This window comes from Aphis gossypii, unplaced genomic scaffold (assembly GCF_020184175.1).
Source record: "Aphis gossypii isolate Hap1 unplaced genomic scaffold, ASM2018417v2 Contig00205, whole genome shotgun sequence".
Lineage (NCBI taxonomy): Eukaryota > Metazoa > Arthropoda > Insecta > Hemiptera > Aphididae > Aphis > Aphis gossypii.
Window position 1 is genome coordinate 233,837 of NW_026083026.1, and position 25,696 is coordinate 259,532.

Consider the following 25,696-nt stretch of genomic DNA (forward strand, 5'->3'; position numbering starts at 1 on the left):
CGTAAAAACGATACCGGCGGCATTGCGCAACAGTTAGATAATAATAATCTGTCATAGCCCGTGCGATTTGTCGTCGAGATCAGAGTCCGCGGGTGTATTATATATTACATTGACGCGCGCTGGAAGGCCGACCTAACGGCAGCGACTTCGTTATTGATAGCGTTTCAACAGTCCTATATAGACGTTTTCTGTTCTACGATTTAATAATGCGTATACCACAGGAACTGACTTAAATTACAAATGTAAATTGAAGAAAATAAAATTTAAATAAACTAAATATGTAAGTAAATTGATTATCTAATGTTAACATATCTCTTACGACATTATCCAAGACAGCGTGGATTGTGATCAACTGCTCGGAATCAGCAGGAACTCGCGGAATAACACCAAATGTACCATCAATTGCCAAGACTCTTGCTTCACGTAGGTATGGAGCAATGTGTCGTATAAATGTCAAATTTAAAAAATCAATCCTCCAAAAATCAATTCTTCATTGACTATGAACTCCAAGTTTCCATGGAAGAATGGTGCATTATCGTCTACTGAATAAAGTAGACGGTTTTGCCATGTTGGTGACACAATAATCTCTCCCATGGCCCTGAGATTATCTGGTGTTGGGGGATTCACACTTCGTGGCACATAGCGCATTGCCCGTAGTGCTTGCTCACGAGACACCTCTATACCTGCATTTGGAAATCTAAAAAATTATTATTCATGTATGAGTACATTTTGACATAATTCTAAATGAAGTATTTAAGTAATTTTGTAAATTTGTTTACCTCCTCGCTTCTTCTTCCAGAATTGTCCGTGCAGGTGTCCCCTCTGTTAAAGCACGCCGTCTCATTGCATCGTAGAATGCCCCAATCTCTATATCATGCCCTACATGATGATTGTGTGGTTGATACATTAGAATCGGACTATTTTCTGGAAATAGTGACATTGATGCAGTAGCAGTACATCCCCGTTCGTAACGCGAACATCGAAGCTGTCTATAAGGTTATTTTTTAAGGTATATTAATCATATTAAAGTCTATCAACCAGTGTACTCAATATTAATGCATTATATTTTTATAAGTATTCAATACTAACCGTCGATTAGTGGATTGATGATTTTGCACATATGTGTATCCAACATCATCAGCATATACCAAGTGACCTCTGAGCCCTGGTACTCTCCTTGATGGAGCTCCTTCATTGCCAAGAAGAATATCGATCACTCTATGAGGTGACCGAGATCTCGACCTGATTCTTCCACCATGTTCATCTGATGAATTGTGTACATACATTTTTATATTGAAAATTATTAAGCAAATACTAGTTTAACATTTGTTTTAAATTTACAAATAATTTTATTTTTTGTCACTAAAATTTTGAATTGATATTGAGTAAATTAACATATTTATTTTTATGTATATTATAATTTATTATGTAAATTTAAATATAGAAATATAATCATTAATGATAAATTATTTTTATTAGCTCTTAATAATTAAACTAAACATTAAAGATATTTGAAAATTAATTTTAATACTATGTTACCACTGATCAAGTTCAAAAATGTTTAAATAATTATTTTGACTTACCTGCCATACTGGTAAATCTTGAAAAAATCAAACCAAAAGACACTTAACTGTTTACTTACAACCGAGTTGACGCTAATTAAGACTGTATGACATACAACTGGTGGCTTTTATAGAAAAGTGTTATCCCCCTCTTATAAATCATCACGTAATAATTTGGAATGACAATGATAAATTCTTAAAAGTTTAAGGGGCTAATGGTTCTATAGGTACTTTAGAATATTTATACAAGCCAAGTTAACTTCTTCGAAAGGCCGAGTATGCGATATGTCAACTATGTGAGGGATGCGCAGCTTTGGTCGGGACTCAGGACACGGGTTACTTCTCTCGTGGGCCGGACGCCGGAGTATAGTACAATATACAAATATTGAATATTTAACTAGTTACGGTTGGGAAAACCGTTGTGGCGTTGTGCCTACATATTATATAAAATAAAATAAACGCCACTGCAGCGTACCCGAATTTGTATCAATAACTAGAAATATAGAATAACAAGAAATAACAAGAATTATAGAAGAAAATGTAGTATATTATGATACGTTATTATAATATATCAATAATCGACAAATAAACATGCCACTGCGCAATGCGCGCACGTATAATTTAATGTTGGTATTATTATTTATATCGTTCTTTGTTTATCGTCATCGTCGCCGCTGTCGTCGTCGTCGCCCCACCGCCGTTTTCAAGGAAAAAATTAAAAATACCTAGTCCAAAATAAAATTCAGTTAAATCATTATCATTGGAATATTCGATCGGTTGTTATCTTGGAGATAAACTGACTGTTGCGTCGACGCTAATAAATTAGTAATTATTAACTATTACTTATTAGCCGTTACTTTAGTTACTTATTACTTCATTAGCCTTGACTTTGTGTTCGTGTCTCCGTTTGGTGAATTATTCTACTATTCTTTGCTGCAGCCGATTTTGTTCTTTGTCATCGCCTTTTGTAAGTGAAAATATTTTGAGTCTATTTTATATTTGTAATCTTCTTCAACAAGTCAGTATAGATTATTTCATATTACTTTTTGTCTTAATAACTTCTATTTAATACCCAGGGTCTATTCTAAGGATTTTTGTCAACAACACATTACATTCCATCTGTCTCTCTATCAAAGGTCACACATTTATAACTCTACTCTTAACTATTCTAAAATATAATTATAATATAACAATAAAACTAATAAACATTGCAAAAATGAATATATTTCGACCAAAACATTTGTCATTTTAAATATAGTTTTTAATAAGTACAGAATTTTATTGTGTAATATAATTATAAAAAATAAATTTTAATACTTTTAATTATAGGTATGTTAAAATTCAATATAATATAATATTAAATAGAAAAGTAAAAAAAATAATAATTTTTTCTTTAATACAATTTAATGTATCAAAACTATTCAAAATTTTAATTTTAACTAAAACTTTTTAATTTTTTTTGTTATATTTTCTTCTTTGTATACTGTAGTTTTCTTATCAGCTTCTTCAAATATGCCTTTAAACCATGTTTGTTCCTTTGCTTTATGTGTATCTTTTACTCGCCGGTCTTTTTTGTTTATCCATAATTGTACTGCTGGTCTAGGATCCCACATTGTTAATGGAGGCATATTATAATATATAAATAAATACTCGTTTTCAGTTTCAACTGTTAAATTTTGTCGATCGTAAGACTTGAGTATATTTCCTATACTTATTAGACGTTCGACATTAGCGCTATGTGGTTTAGCAACTAAGATTCTGGAAAGTACTAAACTTACATTTTTATAAAATTCAGACTGTACTAAAAATGATACCAATGAAGATAAATTCATTTTACGAATATCAGTTATTGTATCTATGTTTAAAATGTCTTCGTATTCAAAAGATAATTCCATGAGATCAGTATCACTAGCTAAAATTTCATGTACTTTTTTAATGTCAGCAGTTGATTGTAGTGAAACAAATGGAGTTGTATACTTTACCATATCTGAATTAACGTCAATACGTTCATTTAAAAAATTTGTTAATGATATTATGATTTCGTTACAAACCGATTCTAAATCCCGAGTATCAGAAACATATTTGTGGTGTTCTTTTCTGCGTTTAATTCGTGGTTTTTGTAACTTCATTCCCATAAATTCTTCTAATGCACCTTTCTCATCATATTTTTTTGTTGCTTCGTTAAAAGCCTGAACCCAACCTCCAATAAGATCATTCGTTTTTAATGTTTTAAGTCGCTCAATCACCAAAGTTGTTTCTTTTGTCATATCGAGAACTGTAGTAGAATCAGATTGTATTTTTTTTTTGATAACGACTAAAAACTGAAAGTAAATCAGCCATAAATGCAAGATATTTAATATTATCTTCATCTAATAAAAATTGTTCAAATCCTTTGGCTTCTTTTTCTTTGCTGTTTTGCATGTATAAAACTAAAGCACGCCATGATGTTAATACTGCATTAACTAGACTAAATGAGAACTCCGTCCATCTCACTGTAAAAAGTTTAGGAAGGCGAAGTAACTGACAATTATTTTTTGAGGCTACATCATCAAGTTCTCGTGAACGAAGAGCAGACGTGTGAAAAAATGTAGACAATCCTATTAATTTATCGAATAAATGTTTTATTTCAGGTACAGAATTAATAGTATCTTTCCACGCAAGATTCGAACGGTGAGCTGCACACCAAATTTTTTGTAAAGGGATATTTGAATTTATGTTTGATGTTGATGCTGTTGTTCTCCATTCATTTTCAATCAAAACCCATAATCCTCCTCTAGTTCCAATATTTACATTTGTTCCATCCGTAACGATGGATGAAATATTTCTTAAAATATATTCCATTGTTGCTTCTCCAACATTATTTCTGCATGCTGATTCTATTGCTTCTAATACGCCTTCAGCTCCCCGTTTACATACTTGACCTGCTCCTAAAAAATATTGTTCTTGTTCCCCTTTCTTTGTAATTATTTTCAATAAAATATAAATTTTATCGATTTGACTACGATCGACTGAACCATCACACCTCAAAGACATTGCTAGAGCATTGGTTTTTATGTTCAAAGCAAATTGTTTTTGGAAACTTTCAACGATGCACTTTAATAATTCTTTATGAGAACTAGGTGTTATATATTGAAAATCAAATAATTTAGTTGATTCATAATTTTGGTTAAAAGTTTCAAATGAAAAATCACATGCTATCTCACTGGTAACTACTCTCATGGGAAACGTTTGAGCACTTAACGTTAATTTTTTAGCATCACCATATACGTGAATAAGTAAAGAACCAATTTTATTTGCAAGATTAGATTGAGATTTCAATATTAAATTATCCATAGAACTTTTACCAGAATCCAATGCTGGCAGCGTAGATAATCGCATAGCCTTTTCGCATTGTAGATGGTATTTTGTTTCTAAATGCTTCTTTACGTATTCATTTCTATAAATTGCGCCACACTCTTGAGCGATATTTGGAATTTGACTTTTCTCGGAAAATGCTTTAACTAAATTAGGAAATTTGTAACATATTTCACACCGAATAAAATGCTTGCCATTTCTATGATAGTGTTTAAATATATCTGATTTTTTGCAAATATTTGAAACACCATCAGTAGCAATAGCTTCTTTCTTACTTAATGATGAAATGGAAGTATTAGACGAAACCTGAGTAGATTTATGATCTTCATTTGATATTTTAGAAAAATTAACTGTTTTTATGTTAACGTCTGATCTTACGTCTTCAACATGGGATGTAGTGTCATTTGAATAATTTTCAAAACCATCAAGTTCTTTATTCAATGGAAGTAGAATATCAGAAGCCGTAGGACATTTAGGTATAAGCCAATTTAAAAGATTTTTATTTTGTTTAGCCATTTCTGAAATTTAATTATTACAAAATTACATAATGTAAAATAAAAATAAATGTGCAATTTATTGTTCGTTTTAATGTGTAAAAAATGTCTACCAAAAGGAGTAAAATAATATATTTTTACATCGTTTTTCTACATATTTTCAATTTGATAAAAATTAAGAATGTACAAATCACAGATGCTGACCGACAGCGCGCCAGAAAAATACATATTATACATAGAAAACAAACATCCCACATGGCATTTGAAAAATGAAAATATTTTCATTTATTAGAATATTAGATAATATGATTATTCTTTATTAATTTTATTCCCAATGGCTTTTTTTGATAATATAAAAATTAATTAGGTAAATACACATTAACTACTTAAGATACTTATGTAAGTATACTTAAAACTAATTACGTAATTATATTTAAATTTATAAATTTTATTAAAAACAAGCCAAATTGTATTTAGGTATATGTTTTGTGGGAACAATAATTAATTATTATTGCAGCTTACTATGAAATATAAAAATATAAAAGTCAAATAAATAATTAAAATCCAATTGGACCATATAACAAAAACCGTACATTTCACATACAAGTATAATACTACTAGGTAGGTACTTACCGAAATGATGTGTCTGACGTCTATATATACTATATTTGAATAATATTATAAACACTAAGCTAATTATTACTTATTAGGTACACACTCAAACTAATATTGCACTTCAAATATGAATACAATATTGAATATACCCGTACAATAAGTAGAAAGCCGGCGATTTGTAAAATAATTATCGGCGGAATTACCGGTATTGAATCGTAAGAAACCAAGGCCTGCAAATACCTATTATAATGTTATATTTATAACCCATATAAATAGTATATTATACAATACACATAGGTAATACTAAATCATACATACTGGTTACATAGACATACAATCATACTAGATTGTATGTCTATGTTCGGCGTAAGCAAGTACCGATAAGGTAATCGATTTCCGAAAAATAATCTTTAAAATAATACATATAACTAGTCAAATAATTTAACATTTAATCAATAATCAAAAATCAATAATTCCCACAAATTTATGACATCCGTAGTTTTTCAAAAATATTATTTTCGAATAAGTTCACCAACTTCCTTAGTTCCTCACCCGTAATTTTATTATTATAACATTATCAACAACATAAAAATGTATTTCCAACAACGCAAAACATTTTCTCAATATCGCAAACAATGCTCAACAGCGCTTTACAATATACCCTGTTAATACCTATACTTAAGTGTTGAATAGTGTCGGTCTGGCCCACTTGGCCACCTGGGGCTCTTGAATATTTTAAATTATTAAGGGCCCATAGCCAAATTAGAAAATGTACTTTATAACCTATAATTATTAATTATATTAAATTATATTAATTATTTAAGTTGTGGAAACATTTCACATTTTTTTGGTTTTTTTTTTAATTCACCACATTATGGTTTTGTGCGTAGCATTTAAATATGTTAGGTATTATACTTCAGTGTAAACGTGAAATTAAGTTTTAAGTAAGTAATTTCTAAAGTTCAAATTTTTAAATCTAAATTTCTATCTTCGATCAGCCAACAATATCTGAATTTCTTAACTTCTGCAGCTTGGTCAAATAGACAATAAACATTTTATATGTTAGAATATTCTAGTGTTAAACTAAAAAACAACTATTTTATTAATGTATAGCTAATTTATTTCATTTGTGTTTATTTGATGTTTATTGGGTTTACCTATGTATACCTTTTTTTTAATTTTTTGTGTACAAATCGAAAAAAGTATGTAAATCTTTTAAACTCCAATATATTTATTTAATTTAAATATCATATAATTTTACAGTTAGTACCTACCTATCTAATAAATATTTTTTAATTAAAAATAAAATGATTTTATTGTAATGTAGGTATGAAATAGTAGTTAAATTTTGTTTAGGTTTGTGGCTGATGGTGCTTGGTCGTGAGTCAGGCTGATACTAGTTTTTAAGTTATATTTTACATTAAAAATTATTTCATTTATTGTTTTTACTATAGCATTTTCTGGAGCACCTGTTGTGTTAAGGTCTAATGCCCAGTATTGTGATTTGAACGTGTAGCTTTTAATACATTTTAAACTGATATTGATGTTTGATTGCTTCACATCATGTAAGTACCTACATTATATAATTTTTATTTTATGAATTTATAGATGTAGTAAGTAATAAGTAATAACAATACCTATAATATAATATATAGTAATACCTACATATAATATGTATGCATGTATGTATCTAATATATATAGGTAAATACTTATTTAGCATATTTACTTATAATTTTATTTTTTTAACAATTGATTACCTAAATGATTAATTTATTTTAATAAGACAAAAATCAGGAGTAATTTTTTGGTTAATATTGTATTGTGAGCTGTGGAATTTTGAGTTTTGTCTTTTGTCATTTAGTAATTTTAAAGAATGTAGAGTCAGTCAGCTGTAACTCTTATTAAATTATCTCTTGCAGGATTTAATAAATGTTAAAATAATATTTTTAACTTATAATTTTCAATATGATTAAAAGTAATCGTACCAAAAGAAGAAAAAGAAAACAAGAATTGGATAATATTCTAAAAATTTATTCCATAAATCATTCTGATATTCCTATCCAATTCAATGAAAATAATGTTACCTGTTCAACTGACTATCTGAACCTTTCTCCTAAAATTGCTTGTCAAACAGACTCAATGCAAGTAGAACAACCAAGCTCACATTTTTCTGAGGCAGTTCCTATGGTTTCTTCTCCTTTAAGTTCACCAGATAAAATATTATCAGACATACATGAAATTACAGAAAGGAAAAGTTTTGTAAATAATAGGTTTAAAGAAGACTTAGGTATTTGGGCTATTGAATGCAATGTACCAAACTTAACTGTTAATAAACTATTAAATGTTATGAAAAAATATGAAACTATTAACACCCAAGATCTACCAAGAGATGCAAGAACACTACTAGCCACACCGCAGAGACCAAGAATTAATATTCGTAATGTCCACCCTGGCCATTATTATCATTTTGGATTGGCAGCTGGTATATTAAGATATGCAATAACTGACTCTTGTGAGATTAAAATTGCCATTGGCATCGATGGTCTTCCATTGTCCAAAAGCAGTAAAGGGCAATTTTGGCCTATATTAGCATTTGTCATGAATAACACCACAAAAAAAGTTTTTCCTATAGGTGTTTACTATGGCACTGCTAAATCTTGTGATAGCAATGATTTTTTAGCAGATTTTATTTCAGAAGCCAAAGAACTTATTGTTAATGGTATTGTTGTCAATGGTGTTTTGAAAAAAGTGTCAATTGATGTGTTTGTATGCGATGCTCCTGCTAAAGCATTTTTATTAAAAATTAAAGGTCATTCGGGATTTTCTTCTTGTACCAGGTGTATACAAGAAGGTGAATATTTTAAAAACCGTGTGTGTTTCCCATACTTAGATCAAAAACCAAATGAAAGGACTCATGATGCATATATAAATATGCTATACGAAGAGCATCATACTGGAGAAATATCAAGACTCATGGAGTTATCAGGATTAGATTTAGTTCATTCATTCTCATTGGACTACATGCATTTAGTCTGTTTGGGTGCTGTTAAGAAATTAATTTTACTTTGGTTGCATAAAGGGCCATTGCTTGTTCGTTTACATAGTCGTAATGTCAAGAAGCTTACATCATCATTGTTGGATTTAAAACCTTATATTCCCTCTGACTTTGTTAGAAAAACGAGAGAAATACAAGAAGTATGCAGGTGGAAAGCTACCGAGTTACGATTGTTTTTACTGTACATAGGACCGTTTGTGCTAAAAAATATTTTGAATGAAGATGCTTACACCAATTTTATGGCCTTACATGTTTCTATGTTAGTACTTCTAAGTCCTGATTACCAGCAATATGTAAATTATTCGAAACAACTTTTAAATTACTTTGTCCAAACGTTTGAAATGACATATGGCTGTCAACACATTTCGCACAATATTCATGGACTAACACACATATCAAATGACTATGAACGCTACGGTCCTCTTGATAATTGTAGTGCGTTTGTTTTTGAAAATTTTATGAAAGAATTGAAATCCAAAGTAAGAAAACATGATAAGCCTCTTGAACAAGTAATAAATCGATATAATGAAGTATATTATAGTAGTAAAATACAAAAGAATGTTTCTCAAAATCCAAAACAATATATTACATCAAAACCACATACGGACGGACCATTAATTAATAATATTGTTGGAATTCAATTTAAAAAATTACAAATAGGCCATATAAAACTAAACATAGCCATTGGAAAAGAAAGTTTTTTTTAACTAACAGCGGAGAGCTCGCTAGATGTTTGAACATTGTACAAAGTCAAAACCACTTAATAATAATCGGAAGAATTTTTGAAAATAAAAATGCATTGTATAAAAATCCTATTGATTCAAAATTATTAAATATTTTTATTGTTGATTCTCCTTCTAAAAATTTAAAATATTGGAATTATTTTGAAATAAATAAAAAAGTTATGTTGTTAACTCACAATAACAAATTAATTGCAATGCCTTTAATTCATACTTAAACTTGTATTTTTATTAATCTATTTAATTCATAATTATTATTTTTAAACTTTTTACTATACTTAATACCTATAATATTTAATGTATAATTATTATTTTTAAACTTTTTACTATACTTAATACCTATAATATCTTATGACTTATTTACCTATTAATTTTTTTTTTATGTTATTATTTTAATACTGATGACGAAACAGCATAATGTGGATTGTTGTTCATTTTCTCAAAGAAAATACAATAGAGTCAGTTCCTAATGTATGGTTCAATAAAAAGGATAAAAAATGTGCATGGCCATTATCAAAAAACTGTGTTAAAAGAATGATCGAAAAACGGATTTATCCAAACAAAGTTGAATTTCAATGGTTTTCAACTAGAATTCTTGGATATCCATATGGTAAGAAACATGACCAATTTTTTTAACTGTACTTCAATATTTTTAAGTTGTTGTTTATTTAGTTAATGTGTGCTATACTTTAGGCAGTTTAGTTGAAGCTCGTTTAAAAGCTAAATAAGCTCAGTTCTTATCAGATTTATGTTCTGAAAATGAAGATTTTAAAAAGATAAAAAAATCCATCAAGAAATATGGAAATTCTTCAAAGTCTTCACTCATTCCAAGTCCTCCATCTTTGGTAACCAGTAAAATACATTTTTAATAAGTTTTTTTTAAAAATAAGTCTATTTTAAAATAGAAATAGGTATACCTATGTATATCATTAATTGTTTAATTTATTTTATAAATAAATATAAAACACTTGTCAAATTTATAATAATGTATACTTAAATATTATAATTAAATTGTATTGATGTAAATAAATTAGTATCCTAGATGGTGATTGTAATGAAATAATCTAATCTGTCCAACATAAAAATTCTTTTTTTAGAGGACACTATAGGTACCCTATATATTAGTTTATTGATTAATGTACATTTATTGCTACATAATTAAAATAATTTGAATTTGTACAGAAAAAAACAACTCTCAGGACAAACTAGTAGATTTTAATAACATTTCAGAATCTGAAATTGAAGACATAGTTGATTCTGATAATGACCCAGAGTACCTTCCCAAACGTTCAGCAAATGGTATGTTTAAATTATTTATAATAATTTCCTAATATATTATATTGAATATCTATGTAGGTTGCTAGATATCTAATTAACTATAATTGTTACAATATTGTATATTTTGTATTCAGTTGATATGAGCCCAATCAAATCACCTGCAGTTAATACATTCAATACACCAGTAAAATCAACCATTGTGTATGATAATGTGCCTGATAAATCCCCAGATAATGTCAACAATTACTACTTGAAATCACCAATCGGAAAAATACTTGTTGAAAAAGATGATATTTTGAGCAGTAATCACCAAAATCATTTTATTGGTACATCATCCCAGCCTGTTATGAATTCTTCTGTTGATGAAACGATGAAAACTTATAAGCGAGCATTATTTATGTCTGAGCCATCAAAAAAAACTATAAAAGGTTTGAAGTAAACTTATTTTTTATTTTATTTTTGTCTGTTATGTATAATTGAAATAATTCATTGTGTATTTTATGACTTATTACAGATACTGTTTTGATTCCTGAAACAAACTCAACCACAAGACCCAGAATTAACACAGACAAAGAAGATCGTTATTTAATGCCACCAGCTGGTATGTGTTAAAATTAAATATTATATTACAAATAATTAATTAAAAAATTATTTTTTAATAATTTGTATTATTATGTCCCTATTATAATGCTCTTAACCATGAAGATTAGAGATAAGGAGACCAAACTCCTATGAGCCGCCCGTTTATAAAGTGGCCCGACAAAAGTCGCACGGTTATTCTGCCACCAGGAGCGCGTCGTTCGATTAGAGGGCTATGTTTTACCACATATTATATGTATTTTACTATAAATGTACGTTATTTTTGTATTTGAATGAAATATAAATTATCATTCATTACTTATTACCTGCTTATATTTAAGTATACTTAAATATACAAGTAAAGTTCAAAAGGTGTTTCCTGTAAAAAAAGTTTAAAATTCAAAATATTATATATAATATATAAATAATAATAATATAAATAATTGATTTTTGTTGTTTGACATCTAAAGCATAACCAGTATTACACCCTGGTACAAAACAGCACTTAACCATTTTTAATGTTTAGGTAAAAAAATAAAAAATACAAAGTACTCTGGTTTTATGTATAATTATTGTATTTAAATAATCAAACAAATACAAAATAGTAATACAAATTATTTGAAACCTTATCATTGTCTATTTAAAAATTTAATATTTTGATTAAGTCAATAATAAATACTCATATGGAAATCATCTATGTTCATGTGTTTAATAGCTATTGAAAAAATTATTGTAATAGCTATTGTAAAATGTAGGTTCGATTAGAGGGCTACATTTTACAACTATAGCATGTAGACATGTAGTATTATTATACTATTTATACTATATATAATAGGAATTATGTATGTTTTTCGAATTAATCACGATTTATTATTCCTTGCAAATAATTTATTACTTTATGATTTAGATCGGATCTAAAACATATTTACAGAATTAGGGGGATATTGGTTTAAATTGATTCAATAATAAAAAACAAATATATTATTATAATTAGCTATTAAACATATGGACATAGATGATTTCCATATGATTATTTATTATTGACTTAATCAAAATATTAAATTTTTAAATAGACAATGATAAGGTTTCAAATAATTTGTATTACTATTTTGTATTTGTTTGATTATTTAAATACAATAATTATACATAAAACCAGAGTACTTATTGTATTTTTTATTTTTTTACCTAAACATTAAAAATGGTTAAGTGCTGTTTTGTACCAGGGTGTAATACTGGTTATGCTTTAGATGTCAAACAACAAAAATCAATTATTTATATTATTATTATTTATATATTATATATAATATTTTGAATTTTAATTTTTTTTTACAGGAAACACCTTTTGAACTTTACTTGTATATTTAAGTATACTTAAATATAAGCAGGTAATAAGTAATGAATGATAATTTATATTTCATTCAAATACAAAAATAACGTACATTTATAGTAAAATACATATAATATGTGGTAAAACATAGCCCTCTAATCGAACGACGCGCTCCTGGTGGCAGAATAACCGTGCGACTTTTGTCGGGCCATATTTTGTATATGGAGTTTGGTCTCCTTATCTCTAATCTTCATGCTCTTAACTATAAAGAATTATTGTTGGTCATGTGTTATTTGAAATACTAACATATCTATAGCTTACATTTATTGCAATTTTAATAACCATTAATCATATTAATCATTTTATGGCTACTATATATAAAAAAAAAAAAAGTATAATCCACAATACATTTATTTGTTTCAAGAAACCTATCTTATTGCTGCAAAATTCAATGAAAATTGTATTATTTTTCTAGTAATAATGCAAATATTTCAACAATAAGGATAAAATTGTTCCTATATACTCCTTTTTAAATATAAATATTAAACACATATTTCAACTTGTAAGACACGGATCTAAATAAATAATTTATTTTGCCTACCATGGGAATTGATTTGTATTCCATATTAGCATAGAATTTGTAAATGCATTATATTAAATAGTCATAAAAATAAATTAGTGTTATTAATAGCTACTTTTATCATAATTATAATATACTGCAATACCCGCCAAAACCTATTTTAGTATAGGTAAGGTTAGTAAGTTTTAGTATTTTTTTTACCTATTGGTATATAATAGTTTGTTCACATTTTATTTTCCATCCAACACATTTTCTTATTAATGTTATTTGTAGTAAAACTTTTAGATTCATGTATATCTGTTATCATGTTTTATAATAATAAAATATTATAAAAGATTACTAAATTAACTAAAAATAATTTCCTTTATTCTAAAGTAACAAAATTGAAAAATTATATTCTTTTTTGTTTTTAGTTAGTAAGAACTATAAAAGTTAAGTACTAAATAATAACTAGACATAGTTTAACCGAAAATGTAAATTATTTTAAAATGCTAATCTTAGGAGTTATATATAAATCAATAATATTTTAATAATAATTTAAATAGTATTTAAAAATTTATGTAAAAATATGCAGTTTCTATTAATAACTTAAGTTAATTGTAATTTTTGTTTATCTACATGATGACTACATTTGTATTATTATTCTGATAATTGAATAAAAATAAAAATTATAAAATTGTGTTCTTAAATTGTATGCTTATTGTTTCAGACTTTCAAAAGTTTGTTATAACTTCATTAACTAAAATTAAATATGATTTAACTGCATTAAGTCACACTGTAAATGCATCAAACATGATTTTGGAGAGTGGAGGCACATTAATTTCTTCAAACCTACCAAACACATTTCAAGAAGCTTTTATTCTTGATGAAATTTTTCCAATAAAGTCAATTAATGAACTTGAGGATTTAGAACAAAAAATTGATTTAGATAAACAATTCAGATTGAATATAGTTATAATATAATTATAGTTTAAAATATAATTGATCCTCTAGTTTACATTTACAATTTAAGTATTGAACAAAGCATTTTTCCTGATAACCTAAAATTGGCAGTTGTTAAACCTTTATTTAAAAGCGGAGATAAAGCGTCTATGACTAACTATAGACCGATATCCATGCTAAGTAACTTTTCCAAAATATTCGAGAAAATTATAAAAATTAGATTATTGATTTTCTAGAAAAAATAGTTTGTTGTCAAAAAATCAATACGGCTTTAGACCGGGATTAAGTACGGATAATGCACTATATCAAGTCACTCAGTACATTTATGGTAATTTAGATAACAAAACAAAACGATGGCAATTTTCTTAGACTTAGCTAAGGCATTTGACACAGTCAACCATGACATTCTATTGAATATACTACCCAGCTTTGGAATAAAATGTTCAAGTTTAAACTGGTTTTAAAGTTATTTGCATAATAGGAAACAATTAGTTAAAATAAATGAAGTTAATGGTAATACATGTGTAATTAAATCTGGTGTACCACAAGGCAGTGTTTTGGGTCCAATACTCTTTATTATATATATAAATGATATATGTGAAGTCAATATTGATGGATCTATAATCACTTATGCTGACGATACATGTCTGCTTTTTTCTCATAAGACCTGGGATGGTGTGTATGAAAAAGCTCACCAAGGTTTCAGACAGATAAGTAACAGATTAAAAGATAGAAATCTTATCTTAAATGTTGAAAAAACTGTTTTCATGCAGTTCTCAATTATAAAAAATGATATTAATTACAATAATATTACAATTCATGACTGTGATATAAACAAAATCTGTGACTCCCTAAATTGTAAATCTATTAAAAAAGTAGAAAAAATTCGATACTTGGGTATTATATTCGATAAGAACTTGAGATGGAATTTACACATCAACAACCTATTAGGTAAACTACGTTTTATAACTTACAAGCTAGTAAAAATTAAATGTATGGTGCCGAAACAAACATTAAGAACAATTTACTATGCACTGTATCAGTCTAATTTTCAATATGGTATATTAGTATGGGGTGGCCTTAAAGATAACATACTAAATGCATTAACAATTAATCAAAATAATATAATCAGAATTTGTCTAAATAAATGTACTGTTACGGGATCTACAAAAGCAAATTACATGGAATTCGGTGTTTTACCGGTAAGGTACCTTTACAAAAAAATAGTAATAATGCATTTATTGAAACATGTTAGACGAGATAATCACTACAATAAATTAGATAAAAAAAGAGAATTTAGAAATTATGACTTTCCTGTTATATACACCAATAAATCTTTGGACAGTCTTTTGTAGACTATCTGGGACCGACAATTTTAATTCTATGCCGTATGAATTTAAAAAAAATGTGATAATGGGTGATACTTTTAATATTAAATATGTGGTATACAAGTTTTTATTTTTGGAATTAGAGAAGAACGCGTTATGTATGTAAAGTATTTTCATTTTTCTTTGTTTATAAAACTTTGAAATGTTATAACTTTATTAAATTTATTTACTAAGTATTATGCTTTTATAATTGTTGAGTGTTATGTTGTATTTTTCTTTTCTTTTGTAGATCATATTATATATTCTCATTATTCTCATTATATTACTTTATTCATAGTCTATTATATTAACATACATATTAGTATACGTTTTGTTATATTATATTATATATTATTAAATTTTATAACTACAATAACTCCCTCTCTTCATCACAAGCCTAGCTTAAAGGAGAGAGGTTAATCGAATCTGTTATATGTTTTTGTAATTTTGTTTGAATGATAAATAAATAAAAAAAAATAAAAATAAAAAAATAGTATGTTGACTTTATAGACGAGTGTCATAAAATATTTTTGTTAATTTTGTATTATTTGACTTTTTTTAATGAACTCAATTGTACTTTGTAGATCTCAAAATTAACATTGTTAGTTGGAACAAAAAGTGTTGGTGACAGTGTCAGAAGGCTGATGGCGAAAATGTTTGAAGACAAAGTCATACTTGAATTCTCTTTACAAGGGTTTAAGAAAAAAAAATCTTTTATTGATTGGTAAGTTTATATATTTTTATTATGTTTAAATCTGTTTATAATAATAAAATGTAACCCATTTTTATAGATGCAATTAGAGTTCATCCAAAATTTCAAAATCTAATTGATAGAGAATTTGATGTACCACTAGCAACATGGTTGGTTCATGCTAAGTATAGGATGATCAACAAAAATAATTATAATACTGCTACGATGGAGTGACATTTTTTAAAAACTAATTATGAATAAATTATGATTAATAGTGTTTGAAAGTACTAAATATTTTGTTTATTTTAACAATAAAAATAATACTGTTTTCATTTTTTTTTTTTTGTTCTTATTCATAGTGATAAAAAATGTGTATAAAAATTGAAAATATAATAATAATTTTTAAACATCATTTGTAATATTAGACATGCCTGTAGTGCACAGAAGACATACACATTGATTTGTTTTGTTTTTCACATGGAATTATTATTACTTTTGTTCATTATTATAATGACAGTAGTTGTACTAATATTCTATTTGGAAGAAATTTTATTGCTTGAACAATAATTATTTGTTTGACAATTTGTTATGTTTGACACAGTTGTATAAGTTGTCAAGTTTTTACTACCATAGTACATTTATAGTGTATATATATATATATATTTAATTATTCATTTTTTTTTTATAATTTCATTTATTTATACATATATATATTTATACATTTCTTAGCTCAATCTGTAGCTAGGGAGATTAATGCGTTAGGAATGTTAGAGAGGAGTACCAAGAATAAATCTTGGTTATTATGCTGATTCAATCATTGTACGGTTGAACATTATGTATAATAGCTAGCTGCATTGCTATCCAAATTGTATGCAATTTTTTTCTCTGGCTGATTAAGAATCACGTAATTTTTTTTTCTATTATCTATCTAGTATTTTCTAGTTTCTTATTTGTTTTCTTCAATTTTTTGCTTTTTACCCTTTTTATGTTTTAATTGAAATATTATTGAAACTTTTACACACACATTTTAAGAACATTTTAAAGATTATAATCATGTTGAAATAACATTATACTAATAATTAAGGAACATTTTCCCAACTTAAAATAAATATTTTGAAAATATTATTTTATTAATAATTGAGCAATATTATATTCAAAATATTTTATAAACGCGAAATAAAGTGGCCAAATAATGATGATGAAACATTCGAAGAACATTAAAATTACATTACTATAAATAATTTGAACTATTAGCGGAACATTGTTTTTTAATTTCTAACATTTTTAAAATGTTCTGTGAAACTAATTTTGCTATCTGGGAAGGTACTCAAAATTAAAATTTTCATGTAAATCTTGATATAAATGTTTTAAACATATTATATTTGCAATCCATCCTGTGATGCACGGAGGTTGGTTATTCATTGCATTTTTTATTTCCAAATCATTAAAAAATTGTAATGCTTCATTTAATAATTTCCAATGGATTGTATTTTCAGATAGAGGTCTGCGAAATACTTTGCATTCATCAAATGAGACATTGTTAAACACATCAAATAAATTATCTAACAGCTTGATAAATTTTGCAGTATAGACTGCTTTGGAACAAAGTTGATTATTTGATACAAGTGTTAAGATTGCAGAGCTTACAGTGTGACTAAAAGTCTGTGCTGCCAAACATACACACATTGGAGAAAATGGAGGCAACTTGATATGTATTTCTTTAAGCTTTGGGGCTAGTCTTGGCACTTTATCTTTATCAAGATTATAAAAAGTTATAATATCTGTCCATGAGTATATTTCGTTTTGATGCTTGAAGTCATACTTTTTAAAATTATTTCTAACCGATTTTAAAAGGTGAGGTGAATCGTACATAAAAAATATTTTATTATCTTCATAAATTATCCATGGTTCATTTTTTGTCACTCCGAGTAGTTTTCTTAATTGTTGATTATTTGTTCCTTGGTCGCAAATAATGACTTTTGGAATAAGATTTATTGAATGTATTTTGTAAATTGTACTTGATATAATAGTTTTAAGTTTTACTCCTAGTATAGGTCCATTTGAAATAAAGTAACCAATTACTTGTTTCCATGAATGTTTTATACCTTTTAACATTATAACTAAGGCTTGATTACACTGTAAAATACTTTTTGAATCAATCAAATTTGCCAAATTGCCAAAATCTTCTTAACCCGAAAACATATCGTTTTGGGAATTGTAGGATATAAATTGTTTTATTGACATTTCATCAAAAACTATTGACACAGCTCTATCTGATAGTGGTGAAGATGATAATTTAAATTTAAGCACTTCTAAAATGTTTTCGTTTATGCCACAAGCTACATTTAAATTTTGGAGCCATCGCCTAAGTGATCTTACTGTAGGTAAACATAAAAACTTTCTCATGAATGTGTAGCCTTTAGGAGAGTTATAATATAAACTCAAAGCAAACTTTTTTTCATCCTCTTTAAAACGCCATGATTTTTTTTTTAAACTCATTAGTCTCATCTGTGTTTTTAACAAAAAATTATTATTTGTCTTTTCTACCATAATTTTAGTTTTGTCACAATTTTTTGTTTTTAAATTGTGTATTTGTTTATTTTTAGTGTGAATCATTTTTTGGTAAACTCGTATCTTTGTTTTTAATTTGGTTATTTTTTTTTGAAGTTCTGAATTATTTTGAGTATCTGATAACAAGTTACCTGTAAACAAACAATGAAGTTTATTTGATTCAACTATCTTATAAAATATATTGATCCATTGTTTATTTTTTTAAATCAAATCAAAATTGTTATGTGATTATTTATTTGACCACTGTAGATAACCAAATAAGTTAATGATGATTTTTTTTTTTTTTGTTATTTATATAAATTAATTAATTAAAATTATTTATTTAAAAATATTTTTTGAATTGATACTAAATTCTCAAACAGAACATTTCTAAAGTAAAAAAAAGTAATTAAGAGGAAACTTACATTCAAGTAAATCTTCTGGTTTCATAGAATTTTTGTCAAAATTTAAAGAGCGTGGCATAAATGTTCATTTATTACATTTTTTATTTATTGAAATTTTAAAAGTTCTCTACCTGTAAAGTAAAATATTGTACAAGCTATTATAATAGTTAAAATTATTAGTATTGAAGTTAAATTAATAAATTTTACTACCATTATCATTAGGATTTGGGTTTCGAGGGCTCCACCCAGATTCTTTCCTCTCAAATTGATTTTGAGTGTGGTCAATTTTTGCATTTGAGAGACTTTCAAGGTCTATTTGTTTTTCACTGTGATCTAATGTAAATTAATATTGTATTGAATTGTTGAAAATTAAATTAAGTAAAAAAGTAATAAATCACATATGTATATTTATTTTTTAAACATTTGAATTTCTTTACCAACTAATGATTTTTCAGGTGATGCTGCAGTAGTATCAGTAGTTGATTTATTCATATCTGGCGGTTGCCACGATGTTAACACAGGCATAGCCCATTTGTTTAAAATTTTCCTAATTTTAATCAAATAAGTAAGACATTTTTTAAACATTTTTTTTAAATCAAATCAATATTACCGAACTCCACTTGTATAATTACAATAATCTTCCTTTTGAAAATGTTCTGAACAAATGGTATAATTTTGTATTTTTGTTTTCCATAATTATAATATTCATTTATTATTTTTTGGTTTTTACACTGATCAAGCCATAGTATGCAACTAAAGTAATAATATTTCAAAATAAATTTTTAACTAACTTAACCTAATGTCCTAATTAACCTAACTTGGTTTTCTGTTAACTAAATCATGTAATTATGCCATGTAGCCATTAGAGGTATTTAAAAAATTCAATGTGTTTTTAAAATGTATTTTTTTACAATTCAATTAGGTATCTGATACACTCATTATTTATTGTTTTAATAAATTATTTATTCTAATTATTCATATTACTGGTTACAGAATAAATAATATTTTTGACCAATTATTTCTATGAAAGTATGACATGTATAAAATTATAAAAATCTTAATGAACTACCACAGGTTATATAATTGTATTTGTATAGGTACAATCTGTGATACCTCCTTGAAATGGCCAAAAAATCTCCTTATAGATATTTGACTATAATAGTCAGTGGCGTAACTGAGGGTCCGGAGACCACGCGTTGTGGGGGGCTCACAGTAATTTGGAGCCTTTGGTTTAAGTGTTATATTTGATACAACAATATATTAGGGTGCCCATTTTTTTATTTTTGCGGGGGGGGGGGGGCAAAATTTTTTGTTACGCCACTGACTATAGTACTATAGTACCTAAATAATTAGAATAACTATACACTTACTAATTATCATCAGATGGAAATTTATGAAAACTTAAACCTCGATTTCGTCCGCTGTTATTTGTGCAACTCCAAAACGAACAACTTTTGTGTGAAGGCATTTTATTTTTTATTTTAAATTATTAATTAAATTCATGAAGGCCCATTACATAGAAAAGAGATATAATATGCCTTATATCACATAATTATTATAAACATTTATGTTTGTAAAAATAAATGTTTATTTTGATTATCGAATACTATTTATAGATATTTATATTTAAATTATATTTATAGATTCCTTAAAATAAAACAGAGAGCGGGTGTTTTTAGATTCTGAACTAAGTGATGAATGTATTGATTTTACAATGATGTTTTTTTTTTGTGTATGTATGTAAAGCTTAACTTGTCGAAATAATATTTTAATTTCAAACATCAGAGGTGGTTTCCTATATCAAAGTGAATATCCTTGGTGCATTATAAAGGTCAAAAGTAAAAATTTTCCAGTAGTTTTAAAAAAAAAAATCGGGAAAACGGAAATTTTTATGCTAAACCAGTTTTCGACAAAATTGACTTTTTATATAGATATAACTCAAAAACTAATCATTGTAAATACTTGAAATTTTCATCAAATATTTATACTAGTGTTATCTATACACAGTTAAATTTTCAAAATATTTTGAATTTTTTTGAGCTATTATAGATAACTGAAATTTTCGATTTTTCTGAGAATTTTTTTTTTTGGAAGTGTCAATAATAAAACTTTGAATGACCAAAAAAACTTAAAAATTTAATACAAGATTCCTTATGAGTTGTTCTTATTGTATAGTAAAAAAAATCAAAAATAGTTTGTCTCAATTTCTTTTTATAAGTGCTTATAGTTCTAATTTTTGAAATATGTCGAAACTGCAAGTAATTTTGTAGTTGAAAAATCATAAAAAATTTTGTGTTTATATTTAAGATTAAAAAATTCAACACTAAGTTTTCCGTATGTTTCCCTTCAAGTAACTATAGAGAAAACTCGAAGAATTAATATAGGAAAATTTTAAGTGCATTTGAGTTTCAAATTTTTATGAATTTGCGTAACAATAACGATTTTCAATATTTGTTATTACCTATTCATAATGTATAAGTCGTAAATACATGAAAATTTTACAAGTTCTTTAAATTGGCATTATCTTAACACAATTTAATTTTCTAAATATTTCTCTCATTTTAAGGATTTTAATTGGCATTTGAAATATTAGATTTTGTTTATAAATATCGATAAAAATTTTTTGGCTAAGTCAAAATATTTGAACATTTAATACAAAGTTCCTCATAAGTTAGCCTCGTAATTTTCAAACGAGACACATTCCTACTTCCGTTTAAGTTTTTATATTAAGGCTTTCTTAAGAACGTAGGCACTAGGTAGGATCACTAGTATATTTTTTTTTTTTTATAATATAAATCTATGGTTTATTATTATTGTATTAATTGAATATGGTCTATTAAACTGTGATCTGTATTCTGTGTTTAAGAACCAACAGTAATACATTTAACTAAGTATTGTAGTAACCAGTGATGGTTGCTGCACGCTTCTTTTACGACGAATGCACGTTCCGTCGTAGGTTGGAGAGATGAGGTATATAAGTTAACAATAGATTAATAAGATAATTGATACGTTTATTAACTTGTTAAAACAATAAATGAAAAGGCTTTCGTTAGCGTAAGCACAAGTACTTAACTACCGGAGAGCAAGTGACAACACTGACTAAGTCTAACTGACTCTTAACTAACTCTAATTAAATCTATGATGAGGACTCATAATTATATGGAACATGCCGTGATGGAGAATAGGATGATCTACGTCTATGAAGTGGCGTGATGTGTTTAATCCAATCAGGAAACGGCATCAGTGGTCCGACTCGGTGGCGTGATATTGTTCTAGGCCACTGGACTTTAGAACTACGTTTTTATACTAAAAACGTCGGTTTACTACAGTATTGACAATCATAATTCACTTTTTCGTGATATTGATAAAATAATAATAACTAATCATGTTCGTGTTTGTGCTTTCATTATTCATAATTATATAAATTATTACCTATTATGTATTAACTTTAACTATAATGATTACATTTTCTACAACAATTCGAAAGGTTTTTTCGAAAATAAAACAATTTTAATTATAATGGAAAATGAAAAAATCAGAAAAACTGTTCCACCTCCACATAAGGTAAGAATAAATTGTTTTATTAATTTTTACCAAATATAGTTTTCATATTATGTTTATATAGTTATTATGCATTATGATTACGATAAATGGTTTATTATTCGTTCGTGCATAAACATATATTGTGCCATTGTGGTACGTGGTTGTGAAGGTATAAGTACATAAACGCAAGAAGTATTAAATATTTAATTTTACACAATAGATACTTTAATATTAATAATAATTATCGAAAACTAATTTTTCTTTCAATAATGTTATATTATTATAATATTATGGAGCATAGTGTTGAGTTACACACTTAAAGATTTAATAGTTTTAACCCGCACGTTTTACTGAATTCTCTGCCGCTGGCTGTTGGAAGCCTGGCAGCCGCGAGCGATTTCGGGATCACGTGATTATTTTGTCCGTTTGTGATTTACAGACTTAGGCCCAGTTTCACCATGTACGAGTTAAAGTGCGAATTAGTTAATCCTGAGTTACCGTCTAACTTTGAGTTAGCATTGTTTCAGTTTCACCATAGGTTTTTTGGTAGGAGTTAGTTAATCCGAATTAACCTCGTTCCAACAGTATTTCTTCCAGGTTTTTGGAGATAACGTTGATAACAATTCCGCATTTTCGCGTATCTATTATCTTATATCTACTATTTTTTCGCGTGATCATAAATTCATAACTTTACTGCGGTATTTTGTTGTATTCTGTTTTCTGTACTTTTTATGCTTACGTTTACTGTTTGTGTTTCTACTGTTTTTAACTATGGATAGGTAAAAGAAACGTTGTAAAAGAAACGTTAACTTCAGTGCTACGGAGGAAGAACTACTTGTGGAGTTGGTAAAAAAGTACCAAAACATAGTAGAAAATAAAAAAACAGATATGGTGATGTGGAAGGAAAAAGAGGAATGTTGGAGGAAGATTTCAGAAGAGTTTAATAGTCAAGGAGTGTTGGTGGCACGAAGTTGTGCACAGCTGCAGTTAAAATACAAAAATTTAAAAAAAGTTGTTAGGAAAAAAAGTGCATCAATAAGGTTAGTGTGATCTTGATTTCATTTTGACGATTCCAATGTCTTATTGATATTATTGATATTTTCTTTCCTTATATTTAAGATTTGAACATCTAAAAACAGGTGGTGGAAAAGACCTTCCCAAGCCCTTAATCTTAGGGAAGAGAAGCTGAAAAGCATAATTCAATTGTCTGTAGATGGTCTCCAATCCGAATTCGACGATGATACTGAAGCCATCAGTACTGACAATTTAGTTAACGGTAAGCTCAAATTATTTATACTACAAAATAGTTGCTGGACAGCTTATTAAAATGTTGTATATTTCTTATACTTTTTGTCTTATGTTCCTATACTGACAATACCTATTCAACATTCAGACAATGAATTAATGGACAATGATGGGTACTATGAAGACAAGGACAACGAAACATACTATGTGACTGGTAAGACCATATTACATTTAATTAGTCTTTTAAAAAAATTCTTTAAGATTCTGACAGTGTTATGTTTTAAAGAATTTTAGCTAAATAGTTTTAATTAAAAACATCTTATTTACTGCAGAATAAATTATATTAACATTGATGCATATAAAATACATATTACATAATATATACATTATACATATATTTATAATTTAAATAATTTAACATTTTAACATATTCAGTGATGCCTGATTTAACTGAGGACTCCATACGATCAACTTTAACCAATAAACAAAGTAAGTTTCCAAACGTTGCATATTGTGTGTAGGTATTGCCTGGTACCTTTTCAAGCTTTTTTCTCATATTATATTTTGATTATTACCGACCAACCTCATTCATGATGATAATATCAAATTGTATATTTAATTAACACAACAAAACAAACATTATATTTAAAACAATATTTTATTAATACAAATAATACGTATAACATACATAATAGTTTATTTGATTTTTAAATAGGTACAATAATTATATTAAACATAATTTCAATATTTACAATATCTATTATTATTATAATCTTATTCTTAATTACGATTTTAATTTAAATAGCAATTTAATTATTCATGAATATGCTTTTGTTTTTCAAGAACCATTCAGGAAAGAAAACATAGATATAGATATACCTAGTAACTATGAAACTTCTAATAAGGCAGAAAGAAGCTTTACTGACCTTGGTATGTTAAAGTTAACTTGCCTACAACAAAATAATATATTTATGTTAATAATAGCCTTTTTTTTTAATTTTATATTTTACAATAATACAAATAAATATATTAGGTACAAGAATCTTTTTAATTATATATCATTTTCTCAGGTGCAAGTGTCAGCCAATGGGACGTGGTAACTCCTCAACATATAAAACATGCTAAAAGTACTCCCCTCAGAAAAAATAGTGAGTTTTGCATGTTTGAATTTATTCTATTCAGCATTTGTATAATATATACTTATTATATTTTAGAAAAACATTTCAAAAGCCGATCCGCCGAGGCAACAAACCTCTTGCAGCAAAAGGACAAATTAGTAGGCTTACAAATAAAAGCGTTGGAGCAGGAGATTGGAATAAATGATGTTCGAAAAAGGAATGCTATCTTAAAAGAAGAGAAAATTAAATT

At 27.0% G+C, this 25,696-nt stretch overlaps 1 protein-coding gene and 1 long non-coding RNA gene across 5 annotated transcripts; both read left to right on the plus strand.

The window, feature by feature from the left end:
- Positions 1-162: 162 nt before the first annotated feature.
- On the plus strand, positions 163-1,469 carry LOC126553326 (uncharacterized). 4 transcript variants are annotated; one of them, XR_007606487.1, is made up of 4 exons: positions 163-242; positions 337-716; positions 800-1,009; positions 1,076-1,469. It is a non-coding gene; the product is annotated as an uncharacterized LOC126553326 (long non-coding RNA). The 4 variants fall into 4 exon arrangements; XR_007606486.1 differs by having other exon boundaries at positions 169-280; XR_007606488.1 differs by having other exon boundaries at positions 196-280; positions 367-716.
- Positions 1,470-10,881: 9,412 nt separating this feature from the next.
- LOC126553336 (uncharacterized) lies at positions 10,882-16,820 on the plus strand. Its single transcript, XM_050208514.1, has 6 exons — positions 10,882-11,121; positions 11,235-11,528; positions 11,615-11,701; positions 14,296-14,397; positions 14,580-14,708; positions 16,687-16,820. Exons 2-6 carry the CDS (start codon positions 11,240-11,242, stop codon positions 16,818-16,820), a joined length of 741 nt encoding a protein of 246 aa, XP_050064471.1. The 5' UTR covers positions 10,882-11,121; positions 11,235-11,239.
- Positions 16,821-25,696: the final 8,876 nt, after the last annotated feature.

Bases quoted from the DNA above. Each gene is read 5' to 3' on its own strand.
- LOC126553336 (XM_050208514.1), top strand. From the start codon at position 11,240: ATGAGCCCAATCAAATCACCTGCAGTTAATACATTCAATACACCAGTA. The intron at 14,398-14,579 runs GCACATTAATTT...TTGATCCTCTAG, and splicing joins CATGATTTTGGAGAGTGGAG to TTTACATTTACAATTTAAGT. The intron at 14,709-16,686 runs GTAACTTTTCCA...CCATTTTTATAG, and splicing joins TAGACCGATATCCATGCTAA to ATGCAATTAGAGTTCATCCA.